Raw genomic sequence first — 22,744 nt, forward strand, 5'->3', positions numbered from 1 at the left:
TTTGTTCTCTCTCTTTCTCTTATACTGTTTACTTTTGCTTCTTTTTCTACACTATGGTAAATACTTAATATTTTCTTTTTACTTTATTTTACATGATTATTAACACTAAAAAACTTCTATCGTCTTTATTATGTAGGGCTTCCTGCACGAGTTAACATAACACACTGGCTTACAAAGGTGAATAAGAAAGCAAACAACTTTTATTGCGCGATGCTAATCATCAGCTTATTAATCTTTAGATGCAAAACGATGATGATGACAACCATCAAAAGCTAATGATGGAAATAAACATGGTAAGCTTTAATAGAATATCTTCTAATCACTTATATTAACGTTATACTTTCTTCATTATCATTTTGAATTTATTAGATTTTCTCTATCTCTCTTTTGCACGCACGCATTAAAAGGATGCCAAAGAATCACTTTTTCTGGTAAGCAAGACTTTATAATTATTATTCTCTCATACTAATCATATTTTTTTCCCTTTCTATTAGGAATACTTGGAGTACACCAACAATTATATAAATGCTATCCGTAGCAATATGATCCTCTATTTCCAAAGAATAAATCTGGTCTGTACACACATGTTTTGAAAATGACAAAATCGATTTTGGTCATCCCAAGATTCTGCCCCTTCCCTTAATATTCAAAGAGGTATTGCAGTATTCCCATTTATTTATCCCGAAAGGTAAGAGATATTATTAATGATCAAAGTAGAATCGCAGTACCCAAAATCAAGAACCCAAAACCGAGAATGCAAAACAAAGACCCAATGTCAAATGTCTGGATCAAATGCCCAGACCAAATGCCAACTATCCAAGGCCGATTATTAGAGAACCTATTTTGAGATTTTTTTAATAAAATAAAATAAAAACCCATTTGTAAACTATTTCCCGTGAACTATTTTTAAATAAAAGTACAAGAAGTATATTTTTTGATCAATCAAATAATGAAATTCAAATTGTAAATGGAGTACCCATCCAATAAGATTGATACTTGCCAGAAGATAGTTGAGCTATCATCAGAAGATTGTTGAAATATACACCTTCTTGAATGAGTCCGAAACAAGAATAAATAGGCAATACACAAAATAAATGTAACGTTTTACTAGAAAAAAAAAACTCGGAATTCAATTAAGGTTTCGGATATAATGAGATATAACAGAACTCTATGACCGCGCACAGACCCATTCTATCCATAGAATCTAGGTGTTTAATATTTAGTAGCTAGTTTTCCTATCATTCTGAGAATTGTTGTATAATATTCGGAATGTATTTCAAAAATCACACAGAATTTTACATCCTATCACGTATGGGAATCGGGCATTTTTTTGCAGTGTGAAGAGACCCACCGTCTGGTGCCTTTCATTAGAAATTGAATAAATCTGACTTGTTTACAACATACGTGATAGTATTGACACGTGTGGTGCTTGTATTTGTGGTAAATGTTGACAGGTGATGTTATCACTGTTTTTGAGGTTTGTATGAGTTAGTAGATGTAAAATAACCTCTCTTTTCCACAAGAGAGAAAAAGACAAACTCAAAAGAGAATGTAGAATTAAAGATAATAAAATCAATACAAGAAAAATAAAAGAAAAACAGTACTATTGATCAATCTTGATAGATTTGACTCAATATACTCAGATAATCAAACAAGTAAAATATCAACAGCATTAAATATTAAGAGAACTTGTTGTCAGAAAATAAGACAAAGAAAAATCAATATTTATTAAATGCAAGTATTGCAATATTTATAGTTTTGCAATTGACTTGTTAAATAATTAAATAAATAAAATTATAAAAAAATATAATAAAGTTGTATAATTAACAATCTATTAAATGTGATTTGTTCTTTACTATTATTAAGTACAAATAAAATAAAATAATTATTACGTCATAATTATAAAGATAATTATGCTTGTAAGAATATATAATAAAAATAATATTAATTCCAAGTTGATTTATTCAGTTAAATATAGTAAGAAAATAAGATACAATGTGTGGCTGTGTGAAGTTATTGTTGACAGAATAATGCTTTTTTGTTGTACTTATTGGTGTTTTGCTCTACAAATAGAAAAATTGCTTTCTATTCAGCCTTGGCCGCCATCGGAAAATCAAAATAATAATAATAGAATATAATTTTTCTAGAATTACAAAAAATTCTGCAACATCACCACACTGTCGGACAACCAAAATTTTGTTGACCGCTGACCATTTTTAATAGCACCCTGTGTCAGTATTGTTGCGTGTGGTATGTTTTTATGTGTAGAAGATGTACAAGAAAAGATAATTGTATATAAGAAGTGTAATTTAAAAGAGGAATTGAGGGTTTGGGTTCGATATTGAATAAATTGAGGTAATAAAATAATCTATTTGTTATCAAATAGACCAGTTAAAGAAATAAAAAGGGAAACTAACACTAAGATAAGAGTGTAAATAATTTGAATGATTAGAGAAATAGTTAAACTAAAAGAAGTGAAGTAAATAATACTAATTCTAAAGAGTTAACTATGAGAAAGAAATATTTAATAGAGTAAAGGATTTAGCTAAAACGGAAATTTACTATGATAAATTTATTAAGAGATAAATAAAAGGGGAAATTGGGACAAAATAATAAAATAAAAGGGAATTGTCAATCTTCCACAAAGACTTGACAGAAAAATAAATAAAACGGAAGAAATTTCACAAGAGAGATCAGAAATAATAGACAGTGTCTTTGAAGAAAACTTGTATCAGAAAAATTTGACAGTTGTTTATTGATTGATTTTAGAGAGATTGTTATGTATGAGGTAAAAATAAGATATAAAATAAAACGAGTGCAGACGAGAGTACGGTGAGACTTTGTTTTATTAGAAGAAGTACAAGAATCAGAAAAGAGATGCTGTTCTATTGCTATTAGTATTGTGCGTTTATATAGACATTGTATTTAGCTTGGTGATAATATGATGATATCATGTAATGTCTGTTTCTCTACCATTATCTTCTATGATTTAGTTCTTATGTTTTTAGTGTTATTGACTAGAGTCTTAGTATTTGTCTTAGTATGTTCTTTACGTAATTTCTTTGTATAAGGGAAGGTATATCTTTTAGTATCGTTACTAGTTGTCGGTAACTCAATGTACGTATTTATTGAGTGTCTGTACTTTTAATTTAAATCTACGATTATGTTGGATACAACAGAGATATTTATACCATTTTATAGATAAAATATATGGCAAAAATAGGCTAGATAAAACTCGATGAGATAATCATGAATAAAAATATAAAGAAAAATAACTATGTAAATATTTTGTCATGAAAGAAAAAATAGATGAAGTTATAATATATAACTATAAGAAAAGAAAAATATCGGAAAGAAGTATGTTATAAATAAAGAAAAAAACTATTCAATTAACAATTTTGATAAAGTAGTGTTTGAGAGGAAGTGTCACATTTAGTGCGCAAGAATAAAATTGTTGTAAATGAGTATTGACTACTGCTGTAATTGAGAATAAGTCTGAAGGAAATAATATAAGGCCTCAGCTATTCCAGTCAAAGGTGTCTACCGATTACTTTATTATTTAACACACAGGTTTAGCATGCATGATAGTGATTATATTTCATATGATGATATTACCATAATATGAGATACATCAGTGGATTATTATAAGCATAATTATAACTCATAAACACATTTACTTTTGATGTTAATACTTTATTGGGACTACACACATTTATATAATTAATCATACATTAATTATCTCAAGATCACGTTGCTCTGATTAAGGCTCAGATAGGATCGATTACCTGACCCCAGTCATATAATTTTCCCAATCCAAAACAATATAAATAGCAGTAGTAGTTCAGTGTAGGAACCTGGTCAAACTTTGATACAAAATCTTTCTCAATAAACAAAACCTACACAAGTTCTCATGAATCTTTGTTCCTAATTTCAAATCTTCAATTCTTCCTCTTAAAAACTTCTTCAACTTCAACCACCACAACAAAAATAAAAAGAAAAAAGAAAAAACAATTTTGGGAAAAATAAAGGGAAAAGATTTTAATTTTCAGAAAATTGGTTTTTGGAAAAAGACGATTTTGTGAAAATGGAAAAAAGAAATTAAAATTAAAAATAAAAATTCTAAAGAAAAATAAAAAGGGGTTTTCAAAAGAAAGTCTGAACTTGGTAGAATTTGGTTTTTGGACTTAGGCCAACAAAATTACCACACTACATGTCAATACATTGATGCATAATATGTTTGTTTGTTGTTGATTGTAACAGTATCACTTGGCAAATAAATGTAATGTGAATTACAAAATACAAGAAGAAGAATACAATAAGAATGGAAAAGAATGGGTAATTTGACAGGTAAGAATTGGTGACAGACAGGTAAAAAAAATAGGAAGAAGATTAAAATGGAAATTGTGACAACGACAAAGTCTGAGAAAGGCAGAAAAGGAAAAACAGAGAAACGAAATATATCAAAATCGACAAACAACACTCCAAAGAACAAGGACACTATATATAAATAAAGAATAATGATAAAAATGGATAAAAATAAATAAGATCAAGGATAGAATGATGATTTTATTGATTGAAAAGGTTATTCTTTTTATAAACAAAAATGCTTGGTTAAAATAATTTTTTGAGGAAAAGAAAAGAAAGTCAAGTGAAAATTTTTACTATATGTAACTGGTGTTGATAGTAGAAGTAGAATAGAAAATTATAGAGAGAGTAAAATAAAAGTATAGTAAAAATATAATAATTGAATAAAGATAAAGTAAAAATATAGTGAGGTAGAATAGAAGTAAAGTAATAATATAATAATGATATAGTAAAGTAAAGTAAAAAAATATAATAATAGTATAATAATGGAATCTAATAAAATTTAATAAAAAATAGTGTAAAATAAATGTCGGCAATAAAGAAGTGTATAAAATTAGGAGAAAGAGGTATAATGTTTTTAGTGGGTGACAGGTGTTTCTAAGGTGACAATATAGATGGGTATTTTAATTTTAAGGAATGAGATTATATTGGGGGGTTTGGGTATAGGGGTATCAGGAGCAAGATTTCCCAAGAAACCTGGGGGACCACTCTTGTCCCTTGAGACACGTCACTCGGTCGACTCACCGTCGACGTCAACGCCCACGAGTCTGGTACCACCCGTCACGGCTCCCCGCCGGACCAAACCACCGAAGGAATCCACCGTCCGGTATCCCTCACCAGAACCGGCCAACCTCACACTTGCTTGTAACACACGTGACATACAACTACGCCCGGCTAGCTCAATCGGTAGAGCGTGAGACTCTTAATCTCAAGGTTGGGGGTTCGACCCCCCCGTTGGGCTATATACTGTACTTTTTGTACTTGTGTCGTTCTCGATCTGGGTTGGTCTTCCTTTTACTATAACAAAGTCAAAAGGTCAAACCCACTGGGGATCAAGGAGTGTCGTTCCTGATCTGGGATGGTCTTCCTTTTACTATAGCAAAGTCAAAAGGTCAAACCCACTGGGGATCGGAGAGTATATGTAAAATCGAAGAGAGGATAAAAGGTCCATTTTATTGATAGGAATTGAATTGTCTTATATAGTTTTCTAAACTAATACTGCGCATTATCTGCAGTAAACTATTATACTATATTTAATTACAAGAGAAGTCCTTTTACTGCGGTTGATGCTCAGAAGATGTTACTGTGGTTAATCTTTACAAGACATTACTGCGGTTCGTTATCTATGAGGTATCTTTGACACACAGAACTGCTGCAGTCAATTATCCCGATTTCTCGGATTCATCAAAATAATGTCCGACAGGAGTATACGTAAAATCAAAGAGAGGATAAAAGATACTTTTTATTGATATGAATTGAATTGTCTTATATAGATTTCTAAACTAATACTGCGCATTATCTGCAGTAGTTATTATTTATATTTAATTAAAGAAATAGTCATTATACTGTGGTTAATGCTCAGGAAGATATTACTGCGCATAAAGAAGTACTGCGGTTAACTATCTTCAGATTTTACGGATTCATCAAAATAATGTCCGACACTTGTCGTTTCCGATCTGGGTTGGTCTTCCAATGCTATATCACAGCCAAAACTGGTCAAACCCACTGGGAATCGTAAAAAAAGGATAGAAAGATAGATAACTTTTATTGAATGAAATAACGCCCTCTTTTATATCTTTTCTAAACCTACTCAGCCATTATAAATGTCTATTTCGGTTTCTATTCTACTTTTGTTAAGCTATGTGCTTTCTAATTCTTTTGTGAGCAAAAGGAAATCACTTTGGTCATCGTTCTCAAAAGAGAATTCTGTGTAATTGTCATCCTGATTGGCTGACAAGAATTCAGGCACAACATTTTGATGAATCTGTAAAATCTGAAGATGGTTAACCACAGTACCTCGTTATGTGCTGTAACATCTTCCTGAGCATTAACCGCAGTATAATGACTCTTCTTTTAATTAAATATAAACAATAACTACTGCGGATAATGCATAGTATTAGCTTAGAAAACTATGTAAGACAATTCAATTCATACCAATAAAAAGTATCTTTTATCCTCTCTTTGATTTTACATATACTCCTTGATCCCCAGTGGGTTTGACCTTTTGACTTTGTTATAGTAAAAGGAAGACTAACCCAGATTGGGAACAACACTTTTGTCAAGTTGTCAAGTGTTGTGCCTGAATTCTTGTCAGCCAATCAGGATGACGATTACACAGAATTCTTTTTCGAGAATGATGACTGAAGTGATTTTCTTTTGCTCACAAAAGAATTAGAAAGCACATAGCTTAACAAAAGTAGAATAGAAACTGAAACAGACATTTATAATGGCTGAGTAGGTTTAGAAAAGATATAAAAGAGGGCGTTATTTCATTCAATACAAGTTATCTATCTTTCTATTCTTTTTTTATTCTTTTATCTTTGTTTACAATTCCCAATGGGTTTGACCAACTTTGGCTGTGTTATAGCATTGGAAGAACAACCCAGATCAAAAATAACACAAGTCTTGATCTGACTATTTGTTCTTATAACTCCTTGTTCAAGGAAGTACTGGCTACACTGGTTGATGACCCCAGACTTAGTTGCTTTGAAGATTCTTCCATTGATAGTTCCACCAAGATACTTTTCCAAGTTTTTGCGTCCATCTTTAAGCAGAAAATAGAGCAGTCGTCCAATACTCAACATTTTATCTTTACCTCCATCTGGTTTAGACCATGATGCATGGAGAGGAGCAGAAGCTTGTATAGCAAATACACTAGTAGTACTGATGTTGCTTTTAGGAACAATATTCTTGTTTACAGACATAGTTTATAGATCACAAATAAAAAAATAGATGAGAAGAAAGAAAAAATCATGTCAAAATCATATTAATTATATTGTAAATTACACAAAATCTTTGTAATTAAAGCATCTCATCTCATCTATACTATATTCAGACTGCGATAAAAAGAATTTTTTATTTTTGGTTCTTTTTCATTTTTGTAGGATAATAGCAAATCGATTTGATTAGGTTAAAAAGAATTTAAAAAATGGAATTTTTTTTAAAAAATTCCTATTGTCCACCCTTAATATAACTCTTTCGCATAAGCTAATTTTTGCTTAAAAAACCCCATTACTCAAAAACAATCAATCAACCACGCATCTACTCCCATCCCTGTCCCACCAACTTTGCTGACCTAAGTAACCTCTGTTTTATCTAGTTGCCATGAGTCCAAAGGGATTCACCAACACGAATGTCTTCAAGACAGTTCCCTCTTGACAGTCTAGGTCGGCAAAATCGTCGGCTGGCCAAACGTTTTGCAGCCCCAAGAATGCTCAGCTAATAGTCATTTTGGATGAGGCACTTGCATGTGCAGCCATACACGTAGAACAGCACAAAGCTCTGCTTAGCAAGATAGATGTAATTGTAGTGCACTCAATTGCATTTCAAAAACAGAACAGTGCTCTTACCAAGGAGCTTTGCGTTGCAAATGAGCACGTAGAGTTCCTACACAACCAACCCCAGCTTCAGGTACAAGTACCTGGTGTTTCAACCTTCACCACCACCACTCTCCTGCCCACAGAGATTGCTCCTGTTGAGAATTCTTCAGCAGAAGCCTCTGCACATGGTCCTGTCACCATCCCTACACCCTCACCCACCACGTTTTTGGCTGCTGCCAAGAAGGCAATGGGAAAGAGACCCAACCAGCCCAAGCTCACCACTGCTCAAGCCACCCATGCCCTGCAACCCAAAAGTGGACCATCTGCATATGCGTTTGTATACCTGCCCTGCAACCACCACCTCAAGTACTCCCAAGTACAAAAGCTCTTGAGAACATTTAAGATCCAACAGTCCCGTGTCTTGGACATTTCGTTCCCGGAACGTGGCACTCTCTCCCTCCTTGTGCACAATGACTTCAAGGACAAGATCACCCAGCTCTTCGCAGACATTGGCGTGTCTGTGAAGACAGATTTTGATCCCTTGAACCATTGGATCATTGCTGACCCGGCACATGCCCACAAACCTGTGCAGGACCACTAACAGCTTGCATACAAGCTACACTGCCATCGTCTTCTTGCTCTCTGCCTTCGCCTCCCTGCCCCACTGGGCAAAAGTGTCATGAGGCACTTTTGTACAGTGGAAAGTAGCTCTCTTCGCCTTCCTTCAGTCTGCCTTGAGCAGTATCTGGAAGACCGAAACCTTCCATCTGGCCCCCAAGCCAGTGCCATTGACACTGCCACTGCCATGGTTATAGGATAAATAAGCTTGCTTATAGTCTTCTCTCCTTGTCCTGTCTTCTCCCCTCCTCTCTGTCTCTCTTATTTTAACCTGTATTATTCTTTCTCTTCCCCTTAGCTAGATTTATCAGTCATATCTCTGTTCTTTCTCTTATTTCTTCTGCTGCAGCTCTCTTGGGTTGCCACTATGCTAAAATGCGCAAGGCCTAGACAAACCCATAATAAAAATATTTTCACCTGTCCACCCTTAATGACTGAAGCTGAAATCAACCGGTACAACTGTAATGACTATGAGCAATTGAGTTTGAAGCAAGTGACTAGTTTAGGCAACTAGTCAGAGAGAAGGGATTTTGAACTATAGAAAGATAATGTTTTTATTGAAAAGAAGTGATAGCTATTTATATGAATAAAAGACGAGCAGAGATACAGACAGAAGATAATAGAGAAGAAGATTATGCATTCGCATGTACCTACTTGCAGTAGTCCTTTACTACTGCAAGCAGTACATCCTATCGAAGGTACAATTCATTTTGACGTTTACACAACACAACTACACTTCTAACAACGAGGATGAAACTGAAGCTGAAGACAATGAGTATAATGGGAGACTTCAAGACAATCAAGTCTTTAACCCTTATTTTGGATATGATGTATTAGACCATGACAGTTTTTATAACTCAATTACTAACTCTATGTCTTCTTTTGATGATAAAGCCTTAGATGCAGAAAATGATCCTGACACTGCTGAAACTGACACCAACACTGACCCTGCCAATATCATAGAACAGATCATGAAAGGTCCTATTGCAGGATGTCACCCTTTTCCTGATTTGCAGACCATGGTACTTTGTGCTCTTGTTGATGGCAACAATGACATGGTTTTCCAAAGAATGATGAAGAAGATTCTGTTTGCCATGAACATGATCAGCAAAATCCAGGCCAACACCACTGAACAAGGAACATTCAAGCTCCCTAAGTTGAATGCCCTTATGAACTACCACCAGATGAAGAAAAACAGAATCCCTGTCTTTCCTTCTACAAAAGTCGATGCCCCTGAATTGAGCCTCACGCCTATATCTGCTTACATCAACTTACCATCTGTACACCTGCGATTTCTGATGGCGAATCCATCAAAAGCTGGAAAGATCACATCTTTGCCTGACCAGACTTCTGACTAATCCATCAGTTTACAGCAAGGTGAAAAATGGAGAGAACACGAGCTATACCGTAACCAATGCTCACCATCAACAATGTTGATGTATGGGCTGAACTTGTAATGAATATGTATGATGCTGCTGACAACAAACGATTCCTGGTAAAAGATTTCCACACTGCAAACCGCTCCACTTTTGCAAGAGGATATCTAGCTACAATTGACCAAAATAATGTATACTATCTGGACTCGACAACAAAAGATGTTAAAGTTGAAGACTTGGACACTATTGACCTCACAGCTTTCGGAGCGATTTATGTTTCTTGTGAACCTACATCTGCTTCTGGCTTGAGCAATTATTGCTATGATCTTTTGTATAAAGATCATTGTTTTAAAAGCCTTGTTTTAGATAGTGCACACGTAGCTAATTCTGGTTTGTATTACAAAGTGAGAATTGCTCCTATAATTCTTTTTACAGATGACACCTCTGGTAACCAGTCAAAGCAGTTCAACCCATATGAAAGTTGGTCCATGAAGTTAGCTGGACTGTCTTATGAAGAACGCTTGCTTATTGCAAATATACTATTTCTGTTGGCCATCCCAAAGAAGAATGTTGTTAGTGGTATGTCTTTTCTGCCGGCACTCATCAGATATCTCAAGAAACTCAAGAATGACATCGTTGTGTACTCTGCCAAGGACAACACATACATTCTGCTCATGGCTTCCTTACTCTGGATCGAAGCTGACACCCCCTGTCACTCTGAGCTCTGTGATATACTTGGTCCTGCAATGTTGTATCCCTGCTGCAAACATTATATCTTGATCCAAAGAACTGTTCCATTGAAAGAGATGGAATGTTATCTTAAAAGATATAACAAAAGAACGAAGGAACACTATGTTTTAGCTAATTCTACTAACAACAGAACCATGATAATGCCTGATGTTTTGAACACTGGAAAGCCTGTGAATGCAAGAGCTCTCAGTTTCATTGACCATTCCACATGATGTTTATTGGACTTGGAATCATTTGTCCCATTGAAGGATACAATGGTTGAAATTCTTTACGCGATTCTACTTGGTATTGCAAAATACTTGATCAATAGATTAGTGAAGATTACTCTCAAGAAGCACGTAGACAAACTGGAGAAGCTTTCCAAAAGCTTGAAGGAACGTGAACAGATGACTAGACTTTCTTGTAGGTTTATCTGGCTCTTGAGACACTGTGGATCTTTTCTTGGTAGAGACTACAAGGTGCTGCTTCAGACTCTTCCTGCTGTTTTTCTGAGAGACTTTGCTAATGATGAGGTAATAAAACTAATTATGCCCTGCTTTGTTGAACTTGGTTGACTATGTTCATTGATATTTGTTTGACAGATTGAATCCCATTTTGAAGAGTACCTTGCTCAGGTTGATTATGCTGTGAACGACTTGATCAAAAAACTTCATAAATTTGATACCTGGGTTGCTACCAAAGAGAAGGAACTGACTCAAAAGGACGACTACACACCTTTCTGCAACAAACCAAAGGTCCACTTCTTGAACCATTTGACCAACGACATTAGACGATTTGGACCAGCCTTTAATTATGAAACTGAAAAAGGCGAACAGTTTAACAAGCATTCGCGAGCATCTTATTCATACCAATCGTTTGAACACCTTGAGAAATGTCTGCTTCGTGAACTTGAAGCAGACAATAATGCAGCATATCTTTGATGATGGTTCCTGGACTAATAACAATGGCTAATGAGAATACCCTGGAAGTGAAATTGCAGAATGTCTTGAGCACAACAATGTTGAAACTTTCCGGCACTTATTTCTTGGTGGATCACAGCCTCTTGCAGACAACAACAACACTGGTGAAATTGGACCTTTGAAGGATAATTCCTTTGCTGTTTTTGTTTATAAGAACACGAATGGTATGAGTCTTAGTATCAGAATGATCTCAGACTCTATGGTTACATTTCTTTGTCTCACTGCTTGTACGAGTGAGGAGAGAAAAAACAACTTTTTTTAAGTAGAATTAACTAGTGAGTGTTCTCTTCTGACTAACCTCGAGCCTCTGTGTAAGGTTGATTTAACGAAAGTTAATGATATCACTTACATGGTTAACTTGAGCAAATTTGATTCTCTTTAGTTTTTTAAGCAGTATGGATTAGCATAGTTTTTTATTAGTATTTCTTAGTATAATTTAACATAGTTATTATTATTTCTTCTTAGCATAATTTAGCATAGTTTAGTATTAGTATTGTTGTGAATGAGTATTGATTACTGCTGAATCTGAGAATAAGACTGAAGGATAAAATAATATCCTCAGCTATTCCAGTCAAACAGATCTGCCTTTATGATATTATCTAATACACAGATCATCATACACATAATTGATTATTTATTATTATCACCATGACATGGGATATACAAATACATATACATTATATATACGGCACCATTATATTTCATCTACATATTTCTTTTATTAGACAAATACTTAATTGAGAGACTACAACTACAACTATTTAATATTATGAAACATTACCCAAGTGTCTGGGTCGGAATAGTAAAATATTACTAATAGCATAAATGCTCTTCTTTACCAAAACTCTTGGACTGATCTGACTGGAGAAGTATCATATCAATTGATCTTTCTGGATCTTTCCAGAAGAACAATACTTCTGGAAGATGACTCATCGTGATAAAGATTATTTAAGCACACACTGAATTACAAATTAGAAAAATATATAAATATCAGTAGATAGTTCTGTGTAGAAAAACAATCAAATTTGATCATTCTTTACTTTTCTTTTAGAAATAAACAACCTACACAAGTTCTCACAAATTCTTTTGTCTATATTATATTTTGCTTTATTTTCTCCCCACAACAAGTATCTTCTATTATTATTTAATATAGCTATTATTATTATTTCTTGGTATCATTTAACATATGTGGTGATCCAGACACTCAGATGTTGGATTTATCACATATAAGAACATATTCATATTGGGATAGCATAGTAGCTATCATCTTGTCAGTATAAAATATATATAAACGATTAAGTAATCAGCCCAATAATTATTACAGTTAGTACTGTAGATAATATCTTAAAGATTGTTAAGATAATTATATCATACTGCCGGGTAAACTGTGTCAGATCGATATGGAGCTAATTTAGTAGGAAGTCCTAAAGCTCTAGTATAAAAGAGAAAAGAATAGCTAAGAGCTAAAGAAGTACGATTTATGACTTGATGTCATAATTGTAACACCGACACTAGTTAAGCAGTAAATACACTCTAATAACCAAATATAGTAAAGGAAGAAAGCCTTAAGAAACTAAGACGTAATGACAAGAGCAGATTGTGTTTTCTTATAAAAAGGGACACTTTTTATTTATGAATAAAGACAACTTATATACAGTCTCAAAGTATTTCTATACGTCTCTATTATCAAATATTTTATTTTTCTATTGTTTCGTACCTGAAATACTACAACATAGTTTAGAAGTAGTATTTCTTAGTATCGTTTAGTATAGTTATTATTATTTCTTAGTATAATTTAGTATAGTTAATAAAATTTTTTACGTTTTTTTTCAAGTGGTTTGGAATTTATTCCAGATCATATTTTTTTTTCATAAAAATCTCTGTGTTTTTTCAAATTTTTGCAAAGTTATTTCATGGTTACTCCAAATAACTTCCAGATTCCCTTAATAAATATTTTGTATCACTTGAATTTTATTTTCTTCTCTATTTGGATGTTATTTATTTCAAATCACGATATTACACAGAAGAAAATTTTCTAGACCAATCATAATGTGGTATTTCAGGTACAAAACAATAGAAAAATAAAATATTTGAGAATAGAGACGTATAGAAATACTTTGAGACTGTATATTCGTCCTCATTATTTATAAATAAAAAGTGTCCCTTTTTATAAGAAAACACAATCTGCTCTTGTCATTACGTCTTAGTTTCTTAAGGCTTTCTTCCTTTACTATATTTGGTTATTAGAGTGTATTTACTGCTTAACTAGTGTCGGTGTTACAATTATGACATCAAGTCATAAATCGTACTTCTTTAGCTCTTAGCTATTCTTTTCTCTTTTATACTAGAGCTTTAGGACTTCCTACTAAATTAGCTCCATATCGATCTGACACAGTTTACCCGGTAGTATGATATAATTATCTTAACAATCTTTAAGATATTATCTACAGTACTAACTGTAATAATTATTGGGCTGATTACTTAATCGTTTATATATATTTTATACTGACAAGATGATAGCTACTATGCTATCCTAATATGAATATGTTCTTATATGTGATAAATCCAACATCCAAGTGTTTGGATCACCACACATAATGCTTGGGTGCAACTTACTACCATATTTGGTTTCTAATATCTGTGGTGATGTATTGAGACAAATTAATTTATTTTAAGATACTTTTGGGGAAAAATTATACAGATAATGGTGTGCGTGGTGGTTGGGGACCACCTCACCTCGGAGAATGAATTTGGAGAAAAAGGAGAACAAAGTGTAGATGAGAAGCAAGAGGAAGGGGCAGAGAAGGCTTTAACAGAGAAAGTTTAGTGAAGATTAATAAAGTATCTCTTTTTATCTTGACACGTAGGGTACTTGTAAGAGACAATGTAACTTTTTATAATACTACTGCGAGAAGAGACGTTCAAGTTGAATAGCCTTTACATCCGGGTTACTAGCCAACACAGGTTCTACACTCGTATGAAAAAAGTCTTGAAAAATTTATAGTATTTTATAACCCTGATATTATACATGGCATACTTTTCATAAATATCTCTTGAACTATCTATTGTAAAGATCTAAAAGTTTATATTCTAATAAAACATAGCATTTATTTTATAAAGAAGAAAAGAAAATTTAAGTTTGATATCTGGTGTTTCCACCACGAGCATCAATTGCAGCCTTAATTCTATCAGACATCCTGGCAACAAAACCAGCTCAAAACTTTGGATCCATCTGTTCCCATTCATTTGCGATGCAGGCCTTAAGATCTTTATTATTGTTAATATATGCTTTTTTTTCTTTGTAACCTGGTCTTTTATGGCCTTCCGTACATGTTAAATTGGGTTTAAATCAGGGCTATGGGAAGGTCAGTAGTCAAATTGCTTGATCTGCCAATGACTCTTCCACCATGTTGTATAAGAGCCAGTATGGCAGCTGGCGCCATCTTCTTGGAAGGTGAAAAATGTGTCATGTTCCTCATTTAATTTCTGGTACCATGGATCAAAGTCATTGGATAAACAGTCGACATATACATCTTTGTTGACTGAGCCTTCAAGAGCCACGAGAGGTCTGGAGCCTCCTGTCCAGAAACATCCACATACCGTTACAGAACCTTTCCCAAACTTCACTGTAGGAAATATATGTCTTTGCTGGAACCGTTCTCTAGTCTTACAAATTACGGACGCGTCAGAATCATTGCCCTTCACCATGAACATGGACTCATCCAATCAGATTACTCTACCCCAGTCTTCAACTGTCATATTGGCTCTAGCTCTTGCCCAACTTAGTCTATTCTTCATCTGTTTAGCCATCAACCTTGGCCTGGCAACTAGGTGTAAGAACCAAAGCCATTTGCTTGGAGATAGCTAAAAACAGTCTCTAGACAAACGTTTACACCAGCATGTGCTAGACTGCTTAGGTGAGACTGATACACCTCAAATAGGTTGCTTCCTACACTCAAACAAAGTGCCGTTTTATCAGTATTGCTTAGTTTTTTTGGTCTACCTGATCTAGGCTTTGGATCAGTTGTTCCAGTTTCTTCCCATCTCTTGATGATGCTTCTAATTGTTGAGTAAAGGATGTCAAGAACGTCTTTGATCTCTCCTATGGAATGCTTAGCCTTATGATGAGCAATAATGTCTCCACGTAAAAACTCTGACAACTCCTGGGGAGGTACCTTTTTTTTTATCGTTTTTCTATTGATGAAATGAGGTGTTTATTAATATGACTTAGGAGTAAAAAGTAAAAGAAAGCAAGAATAGTAAAAAATAATCCAATTGTTGACATTTTGCCCAAACTTTTTTGTATGAGTGTATATCCTTAATGGAGGTGTGGTAACAAGGGACCATAAACTACTTCAAGAGGATGCGTTCACGAGACAATAGATGTACACTCTAATAGTTAGGATGCGTCAAATAATATTTATGACTAGGCGTGTGGGGGTAGAATCAGCTGACAAAATGAATAAAAATGGGAAATTGTTTTTAACGAGATAAAAAGAAGTACTTTATTATTCTTCACTAAACTTCCTCTGATAATGGCCTCCTCTGCCAACTTCGTTCTTCCTACTCTACATCCACACATCTTTCTCCTTTCTTCTCCAAATCATTCTCCACAAAGAGGTGGCCACCAACCACTATGCACACCGTCTCAGCACCCTCTCTAATTTGATCAGCATTTCTTTAATAAGATGACGTCACTTTAAATTAAAAATATTGTGTTTTTTGTAGGCTATTCTTAGGGGATCTATATGGACATGCAAAAAAGACCAAAAGGGAGAATTAAACGTGACGTCACTTGTAATTGGCCTTTGGGAGTGTTACTGACAAATTGAGCACTGATAAGACATGCAAAAGCAACCAAATTAAAGAATTAAACGTGACGTCACCTATAATTGACTTTTGGGAGTGTTACCAACAAATTGGACACTGATAAGACATGCAAAAGTGAGCAAATTGAAGAATTAGATGTGACTTCACATATAATTAGTTTTGCATGTTACACGCATTTTTTTTTGGGGGGATCAGATAAATTACCTTCCAGATTGCCAATTAAATCACTGCCCTTTTTTACTACAACATCAGTGCATAATTTTTTTTGACATTTAACATGAGCAACATTAACAACATCAACAACACCAACGACTTTGTCATTGTTAGCGAGACGTTAAAGAAGTACGATGCTGTCTTGACTGAGTTCAACTCAATTTTTCTTGTTGGAAGAGAATTCTCTTCAGTCGTAGCTGTTCGAGAAGCTGCCAAGGCATATGGTGTCAAGCATAACATTGCTCTCACTACTGAATATGCATCAAGCTCTCGCATCAAATTGATTTGCAAGCACTCTGGCAAATATAGAGATACCAGAAAAGCTGAGAAGGTTGCTTCCAAAATATCAGTTATGGGTGAAACTCTTCCTGGATAGGAGAGAAAGCGCAAAAAAGACATGCAGAAGCATGGCTGCCCTTGCTTCATGTATGCCAACACCAAGAAGGGCGGAAAGCTCACTGTGTGCTCCCATGAGGCAGAGCATAACCACCCCATTGAAGAAGACCGCAGAGCATATGCTATACATCACAAGCTCTCGCCTGAGGCAATGGCACTTGTGGTTAAGCATCTGGAGAACAATAACAATGTATCCACCATCTTCAACAGTTTGAAGATAAATGGATATACAAACATTGTTTGCCATGACATTGCTAATATAAAGCAACATTTCGGAAAATCGGAAAAAGGAAAGGAGATGTTTGACTTTATCACCACTCTGCAAGATATTGACTTCCATGTGTTATATTTTTAGAAAAGAACGAAAAACAAAGTGCAGACGAGAAGTACGGTGAGACTTTGTTTATTGATGAAAAGAGAGATGATCTTCTATTGCTATTTGCTATGTGAGTTTATATAGACATTGCGTGTGTATTTAGGATAATGATATGAGTATATCATGTGATGTCTGTTTTCTTATATCATAGATAATATATTGTTAAGTTATTACCCACGCTCTTGTTTGAGTGATTAGTGATGTTGACTAAGGTGTGTGACCTTGTTATCGGTATATTCTTTATTTAATGATAGTGTGAGAAATAATGTATAATTGATACTGGTCGCTTATTCAATATGTCTTTGTCTTATTGTCTGTGCGCTCTATTTGAATCTACGATTATGTTGGATACAACATTACCCCCCTCCAGGTTGGAACAACCGTTTGAATTGCTTAGGGGAGTATATGTACATGTATGAGAGCAAATGTCTTTATTTGCGTATGCATTTGCTAAAGCGTGTAGGTTCTTGTGTTGGATGTGTACGCTTGTTATGTATAATTGTAGATTTATTGGTGGGTTTTTCTGGACCTCGTCTTTGCCAATATTTGTCAATTATGCTCAGATCGTTGAAATTGCTTGTGGGCTCCCAAGTGTCTTGATCTGGTGCATAGTTTTTCCAGCGCACTCTGTAAAGATAGTCGCCTTTTTCTTGACGATGATCAATGATGGCCTGTATCTCGTAAAAGCTATCTGGAGATATAACAGTATCTTGTGAGATCAGCTTTATCTGCGAAGGTGGGATGTTTCGTGATAGAAGTGCTCCCGTTTCGTCTTGCAAAATGTAGCTGCCTCCCTTTGTTCTGCCCTTGACTGTGAATGGTCCTTCATATCTTGGGTCCGTCTTAGACTTTCTTAATATGTTCTTTATCATCACGTTGCTGTCGTTCGGGAACTCCATTATTATTTTATGGTCTTTGTCGTGTTTTCCTTTATCAGCAGCTTGTGTAGCTTTGATGCGTTCGCAGATTGCTGGGAATACGACAGTCTCCATTTGTTCAATTCTTTTTTTCATATCTGGTAGACTGTTAGGAGCGTTGTGCGTGCTCTCTGTTTTTCTGTAATCAGCAAAATCGTTTGGTTGTCTTGCAAACATTAGAGTGAATGGGCGTGTGCCATGTAGCTTAGCATGTTTGCTATTTATGGCTAGCTGTGTGCTTGGGATGTATATGTCCCAGTCTCGCTTTGCTCCCTGTGTTCTCTTGTTGATGACTTCCTTGGCTGTGTGTACCCATTTTTCAGCAACTCCATTTGCTCGCGGATGATAGGGTGTTACAAGCCGATGATCAATTCCTGCTGTATTTGTGAAAGTCTTGACGAGTTCGTTGACAAACTCGGTACCATTATCTGACTGTAAAACCTTGGGTAGGCCGAAGTCGCAAAAGATTTGAATGAGTTGTTTTGCAATTGTTAAAGATGTCTTATCTGGAATTGCGCGGAGCATGCAGAATCGGGAAAAGATGTCAACCATTACTAGCATGTAATGATTGCCGTTGTGCGAGGTGGTGTATGGGCCAGCTAAGTCTACGGCCCAGTGTTCACCTGGTTGACTGGCTGTAATAGGCTTCAGCGGATGATAGCCGTGTTTTGAGACATTGAACCGTTGGCAATTCAAGCAGCGCTTTACTGTTTCTGTTGCCTCTTGCTTGAGATTAGTCCAGTGTAGTCCATCACTATGTATAGCGTTGACAATAGCGTCTGTACCAAAGTGGCCGAGTAGATGTGCTTGGTTGAGTAGATGCTGTCTGTCTTTGATAGGTGGTGTTATCATATCCCCTGTGTTGTGCATGCGTTGGATAGCATGTGTATTTTGTGTGTTCTTTATTCGATGATTCGTAGAGATTTCTACGGTTTTACCCTCCCCCAGCGGTTTTTCCGAGGTGAAAAGGCGCGATAAAACATCTGGCAATATATTGTCAATGCCAGGGCGGTGGACTATGTCATAAGTATAGTCGCAGAGTACATCAAGCCAGTTTATCATCATAGGGTTGGCAATTTCTTGCGTGTGAAGGTACGTGAGAGCCTTGTGATCCGTGTACAACGTGAACTTGTTACCCCACAAGAACTTATGGAATTTAGTCAAAGCATAAACGATGCCCAAAAGTTCACGTTTGGTGACAGGATAGTTGCGTTCAGATTTGGAAAGTGACCGTGCCATAAAACCAATGTAGCGATATTGGTTGTCTATGATCTGATAGAGCACGGCGCCAATACCTGTGTTGGAGGCGTCTGTGGCAACCAGAAATGGTTGGGTTGTGTCAGGGTGGCTTAGGACTGGTGCGTGTGTAAGTGCAATTTTGAGCTTGGAAAAAGCTTGCGTTTGTTCTTCTGTCCATAACCCGTGTAGTGAGTCAGCATTGCGTAGTTTGTCCAGAGGAGAAGACAGTTGCGACAAGTTGGGAATGTGCTCACGAAAATAGTTGACGAGACCCATGAAGCGTTGAATGTCTTTGCCAGACTTGGGTTGTGGCCACATGGTAGCATTGTGAACCTTGCGAGCATCAAGATCAATACCTCTAGTGCTTACAGTAAAACCCAGTAACGATACAGAAGTTTGTGCAAAGTGACATTTCTGCGGATTGAGAATGAGATTGACATCCGTGAGCTTTTGAATAGCCGTTTGGACGTGTTTAACATGGTCAGACATGTTAGTGGAAAAAACTACGATGTCGTCGACAAATGCAGTGACATATGGAGTATCGTGATAAATCAAATTGACTACTCGCTGAAACTTGGACGACAATGGCTTGAGACCAAAGGGACATCCTCGAAACATATACTGATTGCCTTCAAACGTGAATGTAGTCTTGTGTCTATCGTCTTCATGAATTTTGAATCGATGAAAGGCACTCTTGAGGTCTAGCGTAGTGAAGATTGTTGCACCCCGTAGCCTGTGAAAGAGTTCAGAGATGAGTGGCAAAGGGAATCTGTCGTCAGGTAGCAGAGTGTTGATGGCTCTGGGATCTAAGCAAGGACGCTTGCCTGTGGGATTACCAAACTCATCTTTTTTAGGAGCGAATGTAAGTGGGCTGTTCCACTTAGTATTGACGGGTGCCCTTTGTATGGTGCCATCAGTAAGCCATTGGTTTATATGTTTGGCCATCAGTGGAACAAGTTGTAAAGCAATAGGATATTGTCGTCTATAGACTACTTGACCTGGGGGCGTTGGTAGTCGTACAATAGATTCCTTAACTGTACAAAATGAAGTGATGGGTATGGCTTCATTGGCTTTAATGAAGGGTAGTAGAGCCTTCATGAATTGAGAATGTTCAGTGGGTGTACCAGCTGGTGAATTATTGGGCTTTTCTATTTCAGCTATGGGTGTAGGGGTCTGAGGTGTATTAGAACCGTACCAACTCTCTGCTAGTCCCAGTAAATGAATACCAAGGCTTGGCATTAAATCTGTACCAATACTAACATCTATATTCTCAGCGAGATCCAAAACTTCAAAAGAATGTGTAATGTGTTTGTTGTTATAAAAAACTTTTATTGGTTTTGTTACTCCTAGTCTATGAGCTATAGCGTTACTAGTGGCCAACACGATTTTCCCTTTGCGAGGAATTATTGACCACCCAAACTTGCTACAGAGCTTGGTGTTGACAGAGCTGATGGTGGCCCCGGTGTCTACCAGTGCCCATAGTTTTTCCTCTTCTAAAGAAATAGGAACGAGATAGGAGTGAGTAGACCGTTTACTGAGATCTACGTGAGTGCCCGTGTACTTACATGGGGAGCACTGTTCAAAGTCCATGTGCATGGACTGATCATCCTCAGATGTGCTGACATCTGAGGGAGAACTGTCGTCAGAGACAGTGTGGGCAGAACGGACGGCGAAGTGGGGAGCAGAGCCCCTGGGAGAGCCAGACGCAGAACTGGAAGAGCTGGAGGAACCAGCGACGGAAGAACAGCGATGTTTGTGGGACCAAACTTCACCGCACCAACGGCAAGGAGCAGAACCAACGTACTTGTTGATGTAGGGGGCTTTTTCAACCCGATTGCCCCCTTTTGCTGCCAGTGCGTTCTTGAGGATGCGGCAGTCTTCGGAGTCATGGCTGCCCTTGCCATGGAGCGAGCACCTCTTGCTGGAAGAGCGCTCACGGCTCTGTGTGGCTTCACGGGGAGAACCAGGGGAGCGGGCAGAAGAGGTGGCAGCAGACATGCGGGTCGTCTGTTCTGGGCTGAGATGGCGGCCTTTGGGCACAGGGTCGTTATGCAAGCTCATCAGAAAGACCTTGCTATAGATGGACCGGGCCAGGGAAGCAGCCTTGTCAATGGTGTCCCGTTTTTCCCTGGGCATGTTGACTTGTAGCAAGGAGACTTGTCTTGCCAGCTCGGGCAGAAGTGTGGCAGTGTATGCAATGGCTGCCTGCATGTTGTCTGCCACGTCAGCTTCCCGACGAACCCTTTGGTAACGGTCCGTGTAGTTGCTGACGGTTTCTGTAGGGCTCATTCTCATGAGCATCAGCTCATGTGTGAGCTGTACTTGACGCTCAAGGTCGTTGATTCCATATACCTTGATAAAGGCGTCGCGGACAAAGGACCAGGGAAGCTCGGGTGAACTACGAAGGTAGTTGTCATACCAGGAACGCTGTTCTCTTGACAGAACAATGGGGAGTAGACGGTGCCAGTCCACATTAAGGTCCAGACTGTATGAGTGGAGCACATCCTCGAATTTGTCCAGACACTCTTCAATGGACGAGTAGACCTTCTGGGTGTTGTCCCACTCGTTTCCTTGCCACTGAAGAACTGGTAGCTCGCGAGGTACAACACGGGATTGGGGAGCAACTTGCTCAGCGCGGGCAGGACCAGAACGAAGCAAATGGGTATGTGCTGACATGAGGATAGCCAGATCGCCTTCTGTGGCCGCAATTGTCAGCCTTATTTGATTCTTGGTGTCCTCAGGCTGGTTTTGTTCGATGGCATCGGCTAGGGCGATGGAAGCAGCAGCCAGGAGATCCCTAAGTCTGGTAATAGCCAACATGGACTTGTTGGCCTGTTCATTGCTTGCGATTTCACTTGTGTTGAGGCTGCTCTGAACACTGGGGGCGGGAGACTGGTTTTCGGAAGACATGTTTTGATTGTGATAAGAGTTCACCGTAAAAAATGTTATATTTTTAGAAAAGAACGAAAAACAAAGTGCAGACGAGAAGTACGGTGAGACTTTGTTTATTGATGAAAAGAGAGATGATCTTCTATTGCTATTTGCTATGTGAGTTTATATAGACATTGCGTGTGTATTTAGGATAATGATATGAGTATATCATGTGATGTCTGTTTTCTTATATCATAGATAATATATTGTTAAGTTATTACCCACGCTCTTGTTT

The 22,744-nt window shown here is 36.8% G+C and overlaps 8 protein-coding genes and 1 non-coding gene across 9 annotated transcripts; 6 read left to right on the forward strand and 3 right to left on the reverse strand.

Moving 5' to 3' along the window:
* Positions 1-4,331: 4,331 nt before the first annotated feature.
* Positions 4,332-6,729, forward strand: PHYBLDRAFT_175845 (hypothetical protein; the record flags this gene model as incomplete). The annotated part of the gene is made up of 9 exons (XM_018437591.1): positions 4,332-4,347; positions 4,755-4,759; position 4,882; positions 5,032-5,278; positions 5,394-5,506; positions 5,601-5,673; positions 5,923-6,080; positions 6,257-6,367; positions 6,605-6,729. 9 exons carry the CDS (start codon positions 4,332-4,334, stop codon positions 6,727-6,729), a joined length of 849 nt encoding a protein of 282 aa, XP_018283704.1.
* On the forward strand, positions 5,254-5,326 carry PHYBLDRAFT_t293. Its single transcript has one exon. It is a non-coding gene; the product is annotated as a tRNA-Lys (tRNA).
* Positions 6,730-6,899: 170 nt separating the features above from the next.
* PHYBLDRAFT_175846 (hypothetical protein) lies at positions 6,900-7,289 on the reverse strand (the record flags this gene model as incomplete). Its single annotated transcript, XM_018437592.1, has 2 exons — positions 6,900-7,129; positions 7,181-7,289. The coding sequence occupies 2 exons, from the start codon at positions 7,287-7,289 to the stop codon at positions 6,900-6,902; spliced, it is 339 nt and encodes a 112-aa protein (XP_018283705.1).
* Positions 7,290-7,717: 428 nt separating this feature from the next.
* PHYBLDRAFT_153145 (hypothetical protein) lies at positions 7,718-9,036 on the forward strand (the record flags this gene model as incomplete). The annotated part of the gene is made up of 4 exons (XM_018433077.1): positions 7,718-7,751; positions 7,811-8,490; positions 8,521-8,712; positions 8,872-9,036. 4 exons carry the CDS (start codon positions 7,718-7,720, stop codon positions 9,034-9,036), a joined length of 1,071 nt encoding a protein of 356 aa, XP_018283706.1.
* Positions 9,037-9,166: 130 nt separating this feature from the next.
* PHYBLDRAFT_153146 (hypothetical protein) lies at positions 9,167-9,880 on the forward strand (the record flags this gene model as incomplete). The annotated part of the gene is made up of 1 exon (XM_018433078.1): positions 9,167-9,880. The coding sequence occupies one exon, from the start codon at positions 9,167-9,169 to the stop codon at positions 9,878-9,880; it is 714 nt and encodes a 237-aa protein (XP_018283707.1).
* Positions 9,881-9,936: 56 nt separating this feature from the next.
* PHYBLDRAFT_153147 (hypothetical protein) lies at positions 9,937-10,860 on the forward strand (the record flags this gene model as incomplete). Its single annotated transcript, XM_018433079.1, has 1 exon — positions 9,937-10,860. The coding sequence occupies one exon, from the start codon at positions 9,937-9,939 to the stop codon at positions 10,858-10,860; it is 924 nt and encodes a 307-aa protein (XP_018283708.1).
* Positions 10,861-14,973: 4,113 nt separating this feature from the next.
* PHYBLDRAFT_119888 (hypothetical protein) lies at positions 14,974-15,330 on the reverse strand (the record flags this gene model as incomplete). Its single annotated transcript, XM_018428717.1, has 1 exon — positions 14,974-15,330. A coding segment is annotated over one exon (357 nt), but the record flags the coding sequence as incomplete, so codon positions are not given.
* Positions 15,331-16,714: 1,384 nt separating this feature from the next.
* PHYBLDRAFT_153149 (hypothetical protein) lies at positions 16,715-17,401 on the forward strand (the record flags this gene model as incomplete). Its single annotated transcript, XM_018433080.1, has 2 exons — positions 16,715-16,981; positions 17,027-17,401. The coding sequence occupies 2 exons, from the start codon at positions 16,715-16,717 to the stop codon at positions 17,399-17,401; spliced, it is 642 nt and encodes a 213-aa protein (XP_018283710.1).
* Positions 17,402-20,889: 3,488 nt separating this feature from the next.
* PHYBLDRAFT_184068 (hypothetical protein) lies at positions 20,890-22,488 on the reverse strand (the record flags this gene model as incomplete). Its single annotated transcript, XM_018438875.1, has 2 exons — positions 20,890-21,071; positions 21,144-22,488. Coding segments are annotated over 2 exons (1,347 nt in total). The 3' UTR covers positions 20,890-21,069.
* Positions 22,489-22,744: the final 256 nt, after the last annotated feature.

This window comes from Phycomyces blakesleeanus (genome assembly GCF_001638985.1).
Source record: "Phycomyces blakesleeanus NRRL 1555(-) unplaced genomic scaffold PHYBLscaffold_42, whole genome shotgun sequence".
Lineage (NCBI taxonomy): Eukaryota > Fungi > Mucoromycota > Mucoromycetes > Mucorales > Phycomycetaceae > Phycomyces > Phycomyces blakesleeanus.